Source organism: Cavia porcellus, unplaced genomic scaffold (assembly GCF_034190915.1).
Source record: "Cavia porcellus strain 051 isolate PalLab524CR breed Dunkin Hartley unplaced genomic scaffold, mCavPor4.1 scaffold_3, whole genome shotgun sequence".
NCBI classification, from domain to species: Eukaryota; Metazoa; Chordata; class Mammalia; order Rodentia; family Caviidae; genus Cavia; species Cavia porcellus.
In genome coordinates this window covers 25,555,785-25,570,154 of record NW_026947486.1, presented here as the reverse complement: position 1 = coordinate 25,570,154, position 14,370 = coordinate 25,555,785, and the positions used below count along the sequence as shown (strand labels likewise).

Sequence of the window (14,370 nt, the reverse complement as noted above, 5' to 3'; positions counted from 1 at the left end):
TTTCCTTATCCATATCCCCTTAGGTCTTTGTACCATAGATCTTATACTATAGAACTGTGGTGGCAAACCTATGGCATGCATGCCACCACTGGCTGTTAACACTGAAAACTCTAAAAGTTTTGCCATCACTGGTAGAGTGTTATTGAGTATATCTGCTTTATGTTAGGTACTTCCATGTACATTGTCTAATGTAATATGCCCAAAAGCCTTGTTCAATAGGTGATGTTTTCATCATTTTACAGGTGAAGAAAATGAGACTCACTTTAAGTGACTAGTCCAGGATAAAACAGCCAGTAAATGAAGGAGACAAGATTCAAACTTACATCCTCTTAACTTCAAATTTCACAATACTTGATATTTAAATAAAGTGGAATAGTGAAATGTTTTATATATTTTTGATGATTAAATCCTATTTAATTAAATTTAATAGAATGATGTTTTTCATATGATGTTATATGGAGCTGTGGTTTCTTAGAATGTCTTAGTAAATTGAAAGATGTAATTTGAACAAAAAGGTTTTACTACTTTAAATAAACAGATAAGCTAATTAAAGGTGTGAATACTACTCTTAAATGTCTTCTAAGGAGTAACTTCTATTTGGGTTGATTAGGGATTACCTTGAGGAAGAGGTTTTGAAATTGGGGAGGGTTTTTGCAAGCTAAACTTTTGGTAGGGGACTCAGAAGCATTCCAGGAAAGGGAAAATCTTTGATTCACCACTCAAAGCCTTCTTGATTTTGTATCTTAATTCATTCGTTGCTGACCCCTTGCTAGGCCATCATGCACACTCTATATGCTAGGTATGCTATGGTACTACTTGACCACACCATGTGTCAGACTATCTCATAACTTTGTATCTGCACAAGCTTTTCTGCCTATTGCAAACTGTACTCTTTCCTATCTCTTGCCAGCACTCTGTACCACAACCAACACTTTATTTCAGTGGACTTCCTCTATCCTTCCATAGCATTCTTTCATAATATTTATGGTCGGAAGTGTATTTTTTGTGTCCTTTATTATTAAACTATAAATGCTTGAAGAGTGGTAATACATCTAATTTAACCTGGTGTTGATACTGTGGTACATAGTGTGTTTGTTCAATGTTGGAGTAAATGGATGCGTGAATGAAGAGATCTGCATGGCTTTGAATTCTAGCTCTGCCACTTGGACAAATTACATATTAAGGATATAGCATTAATATATAACTATAAATTTATAACTATATATCCTCAAATGATATGTAGATATAGATATTCTGCAAAAAGTATGTATATCAGGGGAATGAAAACATGTGTAAACACTTTAATGCTAAATTATTTGAGATATCATTAGATTAATACAAGTTATCTTTGGCTTCTACAATTATATGAGATACTCAAAGTGATGACTATTAGCTTTCAGACATTTATTAGTATGGTGAACTATTGAAGTATGTATATGTAAATACACACACACATATATACATATGATATGTATGTATCTTAGACTTGTACTTGATACAGAATAAATAGGCTAGGCATATTAGCTTTCCATCATTATTATTATGGATTGGGTAGGTATAAATGCCCAGACCATTGAAAACCATGAATATCAGGCCAGAGAGTTTGAACTTGGGTGAGGACTGGCTAGTAGCTTTTTTTTTTTTTTCCCCGTTTGTACCGGGGATCAAACTCAGAACTTTGTGCCGCTGAACAAAATCCCCAACCCTGGATAGTAGCTTTTTGAAGAATGAAATTGTAAGGTATAAATGGTCCTGTTACAGTATAGTCTAGTCATCTTTACAAGTGTCTGGATGAATTACATGTGAAAGAGATTGGCAGCAAAGGTTGAAAAATTTAAGCTGTATAATCAAGATATGAAGAGGTTTCTGGAGTCAGATGAGAGAAAAGGGGACAGAAATGCCATTTCTACTATTGGGTGAATAGTGGTGTGGCTGAGAAAAGATACTGAAGCCAAATGGCTTGGATCTGAATCCCAGCTTAGCCACTTATGGTCTTGTAACCTTGGGAAAAGAATCTTTGCCACAGATTCTTTGTCCTAAAAATAGGATTTTTAATTATTATTTATCATTCTCACTAAGTAGTAAATGAGTGGTTATATAACAGTGCCTGGCATGTATTACTAATGTTATTATTCTTGTCCCCCAGAAATTGCTATGGTAGCCACAGCTGGTCATTTCCTCTGAAGGCAGGACTAGGATCCTGTTGCTAAGAGAAGGAAAAGAAGTGTAATCACTGAATTGCTCTGTGTGGCTATGTAGCACTTCAGAAGGTGAAGTCATTCACATGCTCTCAGCACTACCTTTCCAGGTTATCAGGGCTATAGATGCCCACTATACAGGTACCCACTATACCATGGATAGTAGATTCATAGAACAATGAATGGATGAAATAAAAAATATTGGGAGAAGTGATTTGTTCTTCTCATCCATTATTCAGGTTTTTAGACTTGGCAAACTAAAAGATTATCAAGACCATTCAGAGGAAGAAAAGCCATTATATGGAGTAAAGATAGAATAATAATTTACCATTTGTTGAGTTCCTACTATATGCTATGTATTTTTACATCATTTTATTTAATCTTTCTAACAGCCATGAAGAGTAGATTTTACATGAGGCTGCTGAGACCAAAGTCATTCAATTTAGGGAGCACAATCCTTGATTTCAACTCAGGCTTATCAACAAAGCTAATCTTTTCAGGTGTTCCATTTTGAGAAGTATGCAAGATGTGCCTTCAGATAGATCTGGTTAAATATACAGGATCCAACTGCTTTTCAGTTGTGAGGCTTTGGGTTCAAATTGCACCTTGATTTTCTTATAAAATGAAGATATTTCTTTCTTAGGGCTATTATGGTTAAATAAGATACTACTTACAAAGTGCAGATATAAATTTAGTTATTATTAGATGTGTCCATTCCACCTCATTCATGGAAATACTAAGGCCAAAACTGAAATTTCCAAACTCATTTACAGATCTTTAGCTACTCTACTGGTAAGTGACAGTGATGAATTAAGGATGAGTGGTACCAAATAGATCACCTCAGGTACTGGAAATTTTGTGTGTTACGTATACATGCCAGCTTAGACTTGCTGGAGATGGGGAGGGGAGTGACACGTTGTAGAACCATTGTCCATTGTCTTGATCTTTTTGTGGGAAATTGTCTTTTCTTCATTCCTGAATTCCCTCTTGCACGTGGCTTGTGTTTTAGGAGCTGCAGAAGGCCCAAAAGAAAAAGTACATCAAGAAGAAGCCTTTGCTGAAGGAGGTAGAACAGTCTCGCCCTCAAGACTCCAATCTCAGTGTGACAGTACCGGCCCCAGGAGTGGCAGCTACACCCCACCCTCCCACCTCTTCCTCACCCTTGCCTCCTCCTGAGCCTAAACAAGACACTCTGTCTGGAAGTCTTGCTGACCATGAGTATACTGCTCGACCTAATTCTTTTGGAATGGCCCAAGCAAACCGCAGCACCACACCCATGGCTCCCGGTGTCTTCTTGACCCAGCGGCGCCCTTCTGTTGGCTCTCAGAGTAATCAGACAGGACAAGGTACAATGAACATATAGTAGTAGAAACAAAGAATCTTGGGGCCATTTTATATGCAACCTAGGTGCTTTAGTAGATGAGAATTCCAGGGCGAGACACTGAACCTGAGGCCCTTACACTTGATTATCTGGACATGGAGAGCTAGTGACTGATGTTTAAGTAGAGATGAGATTAGGTTTAGGTTTTTAAAAATGTTTCTGATAGCTAGAGTGAAGGCTGGCCTGGCTGAAGGTGAGAAATCTAGAAAGAAAGCACATACATAGATATAGGCAGAAATGAAGCAATGCTGGAGCTCTGGCAGAGTTAATGGAGAGGGAAGAGTAAGCTCATCAAATAGGGAGACACATAGGACATGGGAAGTGATTTGATGTGGAGAGAAGGAGACAAGGGAGAATTATAGGTCTCAGACCCTCCTTTCTCCCAGTTTGTCCCTTAAAGGAGTCTCTATAGCGTACATAGTTAAGGTGCTGACATTGGTGTAATGTTGGGGGTTGGAGAAGATGGGCATTTCTAATGAAACAAGGCCAAGAGTGGCAATATGAAAAAGAACACTGGGTTATAATCACTATGGTGCCTGTCCAATCCTGGTAGGAATGATGAGGAAGTACGTATGCTTCCCTGCATAACCATGGAAGAAAAATAGGACCAAAGAAATCATTGGGGAAACAGAACTAAAAAAAAAATAAAACAACTCTAACCCTAACCAGAGAGACTATAGCTGCCTCAGGAGATCAGAGAGGAAAAGCCAAGGCATGGTATTGGATAGAAATTCTTAAGGAGGGCTTACCCAATATGATCTAAGGATAAACAATCTGTGGGGAGAGAGACAGAGGAAGGGAGATGGCCTCAGGACAGTTGGTAATGGAGCTGACATTGAACCCCTTGCCATACTCTTTGCTTACTTTTCCTTTTCCTTACAGGAAAGCGTCCCAAAAAGGGCCTGGCCACAGCAAAGCAGAGACTTGGCCGTATCCTGAAAATCCACAGAAATGGCAAACTACTTTTGTGAGCCAAGCCTCCATGTGTCCTAGCCCTCACCCTTCACCCCTATTGCCTTCTCCATTGTCAACGCTCGGGGAACTCCTGGATCCTGTCCACCCCAGACAAGGTGCTGAGGTGCATTGTCCTGCTTTCTTGGGACTGACCAAAGGCACAGGCCCCTCCACCAACTTCCCTTATTTCCCTTTCCCAAACCTATGAGTATCCTGCCTTCTTTTTCCATACCCAAGTAGCATGTAATTGGGAGAGGTTTCCAACTGATAACAGCTCACTTCTCTGCTCCTCTAATCCATTTCACTCTTACCTGCCTTGTCTGTTCCTTTACTCTACTGTCACTCCTCTGCCAGCCTGGAAGGCAGAATGAGGAGAGGCAAGAAGATAGCTTAGGCTCCTCATTATTTCTCTGGCCATGAAATGGGAGGTTCAGTGTTCAATACTTTCTGCAGCTCCAGCCCTGTCTCTAGAAGCCTGCCTATTTCTACCTATTCTTCTCCTTCTGTCCTCTACTCCATTGGTTGTTCCTCACCTCCAGATTTGTTCTTTGGATAAGGCTGTTTTCTCTGCCCTCTCTTACCAAATACTTCATGGAAAAAGTGAGGGCCTGGAGTCTCCTTATTTCCCCACTGTGAGCCATTTTTGGAGTTGGCCTTCGAAGGCTGACTTCATTTATCCTCGGAAACAAAGGAGATACCTGTCACTTTTTAAGGTGAGCAGAGGGCAGACATCCAGTCCTTTAACTATAATGTTTTTAACCCATTGGAGGAAGCTACTTTTGGCTGGGTACACATGAAGCCTCTTGTCCCAGAGTGAACACCAGGAATTTGTCTGGAATTTGAGGTTCTGCATAGCATTATCTATATGAATATTACTAGGTGAAAACCTCTCTCAGAAACATGAAATCGTCTGCCACTGAAGTACCTTGGCTTTGCAGCCTGCTTCCTCTATTTGTACCATGAAACAGAGCCTGGACCTTTTGGAGATGGTGTAGTGGAACACCCTACTCCCAGGTCCTCCTGTCAGAAACCTCCATCCTTATTTCCCCACCTGAGGTCTGAGTCTGAAGAAGACCTCAGGACTCACATCTTTAGTCCTAGACTTTTGTACAGCTAGATCCCCAGATCAGTGTTCAAGTAGAGTGCAATTGGCCATTCATGAGCCCAAGCCTAGGAGACGAGATGACCATTTGTGAAGGAGCAGACCTATCTGATCCACCCTCCTCTTTCCTTTGTGGATTATCTCCACTTTCCAGACAGTGCCCTTCTTCTCCCTCTTGTCTTGCCTCATTGGCAATCTGGGCTTGTGGAGAATGTTTCCTTTCCCACATCATTTTGGCATTGCCAAGAAGATGTGTATCATTGTTCTCTACCCTCTCCTCCAACTTCATACCAGCTGACCTAGTGCTTCTGGGGAAGTTTTACAAGCTACCACCCAAGCCACAGGGAATTTATGAGACTTTTTTTGGTCTTATTTGTATTTGTAGTTCGCTTTATCCATAGTCCCACCTCTTTCCTTGGAGTCTTTCCTTGGAGTCAAGAGTCCCTTAGACCATTTGTTTTTTTCTACCTTGGGGACCCCAGGTGCCAAGCAGTCCACCATCTAGTCACACCAAAGGCAAAAAGCCTTCCTACCTCCCTTGTAGTATGTAAGGTCCCTACTTTCCTCCCCTCCATTTCTACCAAGCTTTGCTTATCTTGGTGATTTCAAGGCAGCAGAGGGTAGTGAGGGGAAGGCAGGAGAGGCCTCTGTTCCTCTATAGGCAACTGCCTGACTAGACACTGACTGCTGTTACCAAGACCAGGTCCCCAGTCCCTTTGCCTATTTACATCCTCTCTTAATCTTTCAAAGGCAGCTAATTGCTAACAAATCCACCTGATTCTGGGCCTCTTTTCCCTCTGTTTCTCTGTTAGAAATTTCTGTGGAGATGAAACCCAGCCTCCATTTCCCTGGGTTCATTTAGTTTAGTTAGGTTCTTGGAGCCTACTGTTTGTTGTTTTGTGTTTTTTCAATGAAAAGAAAGTTTACCCTCAAAGTTATGCTTTTCCAAAGAGGCTAGTGGTTTTTTTGTTGTTGTTTTGTTTTGTTTTTTAAATGTTTCAGGTTCTAAAGGAAGTGAGTTGGGGAGGGGTTGGAAATAGAAGTAACCAAGGTTTAGAACATGGTGAGATAGTTACCTCTGATCTTTAACACCCAGCAGAGAGCTGGGGGAAGAATAGGAGGTAGGGAGAAAGGATTTCTATTCACCCTTAATATATTTTTTACAAAAAATCAAAACAATTTAAAAACAAACCCACCGCTTCTGTACATGTCTAAATATATTTTTAGAAGTGGGTAGGATTGTGACTTTCTGATGCAGGGCCTTTTTATAAATAGGTTAGAGTAGCATCATCCAGACTTCTGTTGTTTTTTCCCGTTGTTTCTTATGTTGTGTTATTAATGTAATTTATATATTTTTTTTTAGATTTTCCCTTTCCTATAGAGATAAAAGTGATTTATCTTGGCAGTTGCTTTTCTTGGCATTATTTGTGTGGGTGTGTGTGGTGTGGATATAGATGTGTGGGTGGTGGTGTAGAGAAGGAATGACACCTTCTCTTTGTCTCTCCCTCAGTATATTGTCAGTAGGCATTTCCCTGGTGTCCAACCTTATATCTGAGGTGAGAAAGGCACAGAATTCCTGCTCACACAATGCATACACCTCAGGATACAGTTCAGACACTTGTGGCAGATATTCAGAAATACAGTGAGCAAGAAAATACAACAGTTCAAAGGTTCTTGACAAGTTTGCTGAGAAAATTTACCATAGCTTCCATGGACTGTTTTTATTAATTATACTAGTGTCAATGTTCTGTGAGTATGGTTTTTTTCCCCTTTCTCTGACTTTTCCAAGTGCTTATGGTACTGTGCTTAGGGACAGTGTAAGCAATGAAATATAATTATCGGAACAAACATATCATGCTCATTTCTTTGTGCCAGTCACTGTTCTTAATGCTTTATGTATTTTTGACTTATTTCATTCTACCAATGAGAAAACAGGCAACGTAACTTTACAGTATTACACAGTAAATTCTGGGACTATCCTGATTCTAGAATCTGTGTTCTTATCACCCTATACTGCCTCCCCTCACTGATAGCCACTTTATTAAGTAACTTTTGGGTGCTGGGCATTGGATTAGAGATTTCACTTAGCATATGTCATTTAATCTCTGCTGACTATCCTATGAGGTAATTAACCCTATTTTTCATTTAAGGAGAAAAGAGATTGCCAGTGGTTTTCCATAGTAGCTTCTTCCCAATTCCAAAATTCATACACTTTCCCTTTTACTCTGTTAGAAAATCTAAGGTTCAGTCACACAACAGATATTTATTGAATACGTGTTGCATGCCAGGTGCAACATTGAGAGTTGTGTCCTAAGGAGAACCACCAGGATCTGGGGCCTCACATTTAAATTTTCCATCACACTCTGGTTTTTTTTTTTTTTTTTTTTTTTTTTTTGTACTGGGGATCAAATTGACGACTTCGCACTTGCCAGGCAGGTGCCTATGCCACTGAGCTAAATCACCAGTCCTTCATCACACTCTTTGTGACTCAGAGCAGGCCAATTACTGTCTGTGAGTCACCTGTAAAAGAAAGAGTTTGAACCCAATCAAGATTTCTCCCTTGTGAAGATCTTTTTTCTTTGAATCCGGGGTGAGGCTAGCTGGGTTTGACATTTACTGGTTAAACAATCACTTCTAGTTCATACAATCTGAGTCTCAGTATTAGGCAGTGTTTAGATAAAGAAATTCATTTCTTTATCTACACAAGGAAATGTATCTCTTTGTAGACAAAATAGAGAAAGCTACTTGAGAGGCTGAAACAGGACAATTCAAGGCCAGCTTGGGTAATTTGGTGAGAATCTATCTTGAAAGAAGGGCTAGGGATGTAGCTTAGTGGTAGAATGCTTATCTAACATACATGATACCTTGGGTTCAATCCCTAGTACCTTAAAAAAAGGTAAAAGAAGGATTTCTGAGTTTTTTAATGACTGGTCATCTGGGTTCTTTTTGTCAGCAGCTCCCATCCTCTGTGAAGAAACAGAAGCAATATCACCAGCTTCAGTTTAGAATATCAGCTATATTCTTGTTCACGTTTCTTTCTAGTGCAGGCAGGAAGTATCAGCATATCAGAGGCACCTTTCTAAAATTTGAACAGCTTTCTAAAATTTGAACAGGCACCTAAATTCAGTCTTCCCTTTTTCTGGAATAGAGTAGAAAATTTACAGGACTTGTTGCTAAGAATTGTCTTTTTCAATGAATAACCCAGTAATTTAGGGGAAGTGTCTTACTGCATTTGTTGCTACAACAAAATATCTAAGAGTGGATAATTTATAAAGAAAAGAAGCTTGGTGTGGTATGTGCCTGTCATCCTAGCATTCTGGGAAACTGAGATGGCAGGATCATGGGTTCAAACCTAGCCTGGACAATGTAGTGATTTATGAAACCGTGTTTCAAAATAAATGAAACAAGATCTGGGGATATAGTTTAGTGTGAAGGCCCTGGGTGTAATCCCCAAAACTACCAAACAAATGTTTATTTTGCCTTATGGTTCTGGAGGCTAGAAAAATTAAGATTAGGTGGCCATCTACTATGTCATCTACTATGAGATACTACTGCATCTCATAGTAGAAAAGCAGAAAAGGCCAGCCAGTGTAAGAGAAGCACATGTGTGAGAATGAGAGTTGGTGTTGGGCTTGCTTATTTATGAGAGAACTAATCTAGCTTTAATAGAACTAATCTGATAGGGGCTGGGGATTTAGCTCAGCGGCATAAGCACCTGCCTTGCAAGCAGGCAGTCGTGAGTTTGATCCCTGGTACCGATAAAAAGGAAAAAGACAAAAAAAGAAAAAAAAAAGAACTAATCTGATCTCTTGACAATGATACTAATCCATTTATCAGGGTACTGCCTTCATGACCTGGTCACTTCCCAAAGGACTTACCTCCCAAAACTGTTATACTGATGACCAAATTTCAACATATGTTTTTGGCAGGGACAGACCACCTACAGACTATAGTAGTGAGATTACTTGTGTGAGTTGTAGCTTCTACATTTGTCAACTGAAATTATCTCAACTATGAAGCCTTCTCTAAGCTTGATTGTCTTTAAACTCTGAGTGCTATTGATCCAAACTGAATCCAATAGCTTTAACTTGTCCTGAGTACATATCCCCATTTCTGTTTACTCAACTGTTCCCTAAACTGAAGTACCCAGGCCCTTCCTTTAGGACCCTGTTCATATATGAAGGGAGTGAAATGGCTCTTACGTGGGGATAGTACAGCACAGGGATAGAGATGAGCATAGGCTATTGAGTAGAGAGGATTAGTCTGAGAGAGAAATAAGGAGTTCATGGAAGTCTTCTTGGTTGTTGTGTAAGCTGAATTATGAGAAATAATTAGCCAGTTAGGTAAAGAAAAATAGACTATTCCAAACCAAGGCAATATCATAATAAAAACAAGGGGGGAGAAAGGTACGCATGTAGAGAAGAACAAGCAATTTATAATAATTGCAGCTGTGATTTTCTTTTGGGAGGAGATACGTAAGCAAAATCTCCAAGAGGGAACATATAGTTTGAGAAGGCAGCCATAATTGATTTATTTTTAGACAAAATACATATTTTAAAACCTCAGCCATGCATGATAGTACATGCCTGTAATCCCAGCACTCTGGGAGACTGAGGTCGGATTGTGAGTTCAAGTGCAACCTGGGCAACTCAATGATTTAGGAAGACCCTGTCTCAAAATAGAGTACTAAGATGGACTGGGGGATGTAGATCAGTACAAAGGCTCTACTTTAGGTTCACTCCCCATTAGTATGAAAGAGTATGAACCTTAGATAATAGAGAATGATTTTGACATTTGTTAAATGATCTGACTTTATGCCATGAATGACAGAGAAACATTTAAAAGGTTTTAAGCTGAAAATGGCATGATCTAGCCTGCTTTTACAAAGGGTACTTTTGGAGTTGGGAAGGGGTGAAACAGGGAGACCAGTGAGAAAGATACTGACAGAGAATTGGGGAGGGCACTATCTCATCTTCTAGTGCCCCATCAAAATGCCATTTCACTAAGGAAGTGTTTAGAAAAATGCCAAAACAACTCTTTAACTAGACTTTTAGTCCCATAAAGGGCAGAAATCCTAGACCGTTTTCAGGAGCCGTAACTATAGTATCAGCCATATGCACAATCTAAAAGACAGAAAGTGTACTCTTCATCCCCTTCTCAGTTACTATCTGGTGAAGTAACTCACTTGGGCAAGCCCTGTTATTTTCCATAGGACTACATTATAATGCCAGCACTCACTAGTGAATGTGGTAAGAGAGATATAATGCCCAGTTTAGATTTTCCTTCTCAGGAGTCAAGCCTGCCCCACATTATACAACTTTTCAGGACTATTTCTCCGAAGTTCTGTTTTCATTGTCCCCTCCTGCTTAAAAAGATTCCATGGTTTCCCTTTGTGTATCACACCCTTCAGTTCTCAAAGATTCCCAGAACCTGGCCCCACTTGGAGACATTAGGCTATTAGGGTGGAAAGGAATGTACCTGGGAGTTGAGAAGATCAGTGATATACTTCAGCATTGCTACTCACGTGACCTTCACCTGACCCATTTGGTATTTCCTTACTTCAGTTTCATCATCTGTAAAATGAAGACAATTGCCTCATAGAGTCATTGTGAGAAATTATAGTAACTGATATTTTTAAAGAATTCAGTATCTGGCACTCAAGTGATCAATGAGTGTAGTTTAATTTTTCCCAGTAAAGTGTACTCAAAAAGCCTATGACTCATTTTTCTAAACTGCAGAAAAAATGAGCCTTTAAAGGAATTGGGGTGATTATTTCAAACAGGCAGGAAATTAAATTGACTTCCTCAGGAGTGATGTTTGAAGCAATCAGTGATAGCTGGTTGAATCAATAGGTGTGGTAGACCTTAAACTATAGAGGAGATGCAATCAAATTTCTGACACAAAGTTCCTGGAAACTGCCAGGATATCATCCATCCCATATCAATGATTTATTTCTATAGTGGCTTCAGAGCTCCTATGTTAGGCCTATTGCATGCCATGGAAGGGCTTGATTTTCAAGGAGCATGTGATTTAGTACAAGGACATTGAAGAGTGTACTGGGAAAAATAGTGTTACCAGTAATTACAGAGTACTATGGCACCATAAAGGAACACAACCAACCCTATCTAAAGAACAAGAAAGGCTTCTGGGAAGAAGTGACATGAGTTTTGAAGGTTATTCACTAGGTAAGGGAACATAGAAGGATGAAGTGAAATAGAGTATTTACAAACAAAAGTAAGCAAAAATAAATCATGAAGCAGAATGATATGTGAATGGATTCACAAGCTCTTAAATTGAACTGGAGTACAGTACAGTAAGTATTGGATGAAATTGAAGAGGTAGGTGGGGACTGGATTATAAAGGTCTATGTGTCAGATTTCTCTTACTGTGTCAAAGTACCTGAGAAAAATCAACTTAAAGGTTTCTTTTGGCTGTCAGTTTCAAAGTCCGTGGTGCATCATGGTGGAAGCACATGGCAGAGAAAAACCTGTTCACTTCTTAGTAACTGGGGAGCAGAGAAAGGAGGGGGTAGTTCCCTTCAATGCTGGCTGTGAACTAACTTCCTTCCACTGTGCCTTACCTCCTATAGATTTCATTATTTCCCAGTAAGTGCCACAGGCTTATTGTGAGCATACCTATAATAAATATAGTCCAGACCATTAACAATCTGATTTATGTTTCAAAATACTCTGTGGCAATTCTGGAGAGTCTGAAATTTGCCAACCTGGAAGCCAGTGTGAAGGTAGTTGTAAGAATGTGGTTAAGCTGTAACTTCCTTTCAAGAGTTTGCCCCCAGTGAACTAACTTCCAGTAAGCCCTCACTACATACCAATAGCACCCCAGGCTGGAGACCTAGCATTTAACACTTGGACCTTTGCAGGTGGAGAGAAGAGAGAAGACAAAAACAGGTCATGTGTCCCTTTTCAGTCAAATCATAGCTCTGCCTCTCTTAAAGAGTAGCACTTAAATTTGAAAGTATAGGATTTGGAATGTGAAAAAACAAATGTCCCCCAGGGAGGCAACCTTTGTGGCTTCCTCTACAATAAAGATAAAGGAGCAGACATACAAGCATTGGTAGATATGCTTTAATGGATGCCCTTCAACCTCCCTGCCTTTTTCCAACCAAGCCTCATCTTCATGGGTTATGAATACAGCAATGAAGCATAGAGAAGTCTAGTGAATGAACTGTTGAACTCTTTAAGAGCCAACCATTTTGTGAGACAGAAGCACAGTATAACAGTTTTAAAAGTTAAATTGTACCACAGTTAGTGCTATAACTAGGAGAGAAACACAAAAGTGCCCTAAGGAGCTTGAGGTATATGTGTATGTGAGAGTGTATTTGTGTGAGAGAGAGGGAGAGTCAGACAAACATTGGGTGTGTATGAGAGAGCCAGACAAATTAGACGCTGAGAGGAAAGGGATAACACTTAGTAGAAATAAAGTTTCCTGGAGGATGGTGACTTTGCTAATAAGTTTGGTAGACATAAAGCATTTGCAAATAACAGAAAATGCAAGTGAAGCACATGGCACTGGCTTGTATAATTAAAATATCTAGAGGTACATGGATATCAGGCACAATTTGATTAGAGCTTGTGTATGTCAACTTTGCTTTCAGAATACTTCTTCAAAGTCACAAGATGGCTGCTTGCAACAAATGGAGACATGCTTATTTCCCACAATCATTTTTCAAAATATCCAAGTTTTGTGCTAGTTGAAACATACCTGACTTGATCCCTGTGGTCCAGGAAGGCCAAGTACTGATGTAATCCTGGATTGTGTGGTACAATCATTGTGAAAAAAGTATCCTTTGGGGCTGGGAGTGAGATCATCCCAAAGAAACATATGAAGTTAATGTAACGCTTCCACTTGTGCTTATTTGTCATCTATATATTACCTTTGATGAAGTATCCATTAAAGTCTTTTGATATTTTTTTAACTTGGTTGTATTCTGTGGTTGAGTGTTGAGAATTTTTATATATATATGTATCATAAACACAAGTCCTTTGTTAAATATGTAATTTGCAACTATTTTCTCTTTTATAGCTTATATTAATATTTTAATTTTTGAGTTTTATCAGTACACATTTGCAGTACATATTGATCACATTCCTCATGGGGAGTTGGTACATTTACGTAACACATCTCCATTCTTTTGTCATCCCCTACCCCACCACTGTCTCCTCCCTCCATCTCTTGGTGCCTGTCACATATACAAATATCTAACTCTGAATTTTCTATTATCTTTTCCTTTGCTCTTTATACTTTGGGTTTTCCATAGAAGAGAAACCATGTGATATTTAAGTTTGTGTTTATTTCATTTATCATTATTATCTCAAAGTAATTCATTTTCCTACAAATGATTCAAGTTTATCAAAGTTTATGTCAGAGTAATACTCCATTGGTTATCAGTACCATATTTTCTTCATCTGTTGAACATATAGGCTGCTTCCAAGATTTAGCTACTGGTATTATGAATTGTACTTCTAAAAACATGGGTAAGCATATATCACTGTGATATGATGTCTTTAACTCTTTTAGAAATATGCCTAGAAGAGAAATGGCTGGGTCAAAGTAAACTTGTAGTTTTAGTTTTTTTGAGGAATCTCCATACTGATTCCTGTAGTGGTTGTACTAGTTTACATTCCCAGTGACAATGTAGAAGAGTTCCTTTTTCCAACAGCCTTACCAGCATTTGTTGTTATTTGACTTCTTGATGATAGCCATTTTTCTGGAGT

General features: G+C 39.3%; 1 protein-coding gene across 8 annotated transcripts in view; it reads left to right on the top strand.

Moving 5' to 3' along the window:
- Phf8 (PHD finger protein 8) overlaps positions 1-13,571 on the top strand; it is a 147,530-nt gene extending 133,959 nt beyond the window's left edge. For 5 of the 8 annotated variants that reach the window (XM_023561305.2, XM_063245936.1, XM_063245935.1 and 2 more), the window contains 2 exons: positions 3,208-3,544; positions 4,462-13,571. In XM_023561305.2, coding sequence (XP_023417073.1) covers positions 3,208-3,544; positions 4,462-4,550 — 426 coding nt within the window. In that variant the 3' untranslated portion in view covers positions 4,551-13,571. Of the gene's footprint in view, positions 1-242; positions 3,545-4,461 lie in introns of those variants that run through there. The other 3 variants (XR_010046551.1, XM_063245937.1, XM_063245938.1) reach the window with 3 other exon arrangements.
- The last annotated feature ends 799 nt before the right edge of the window (positions 13,572-14,370 follow it).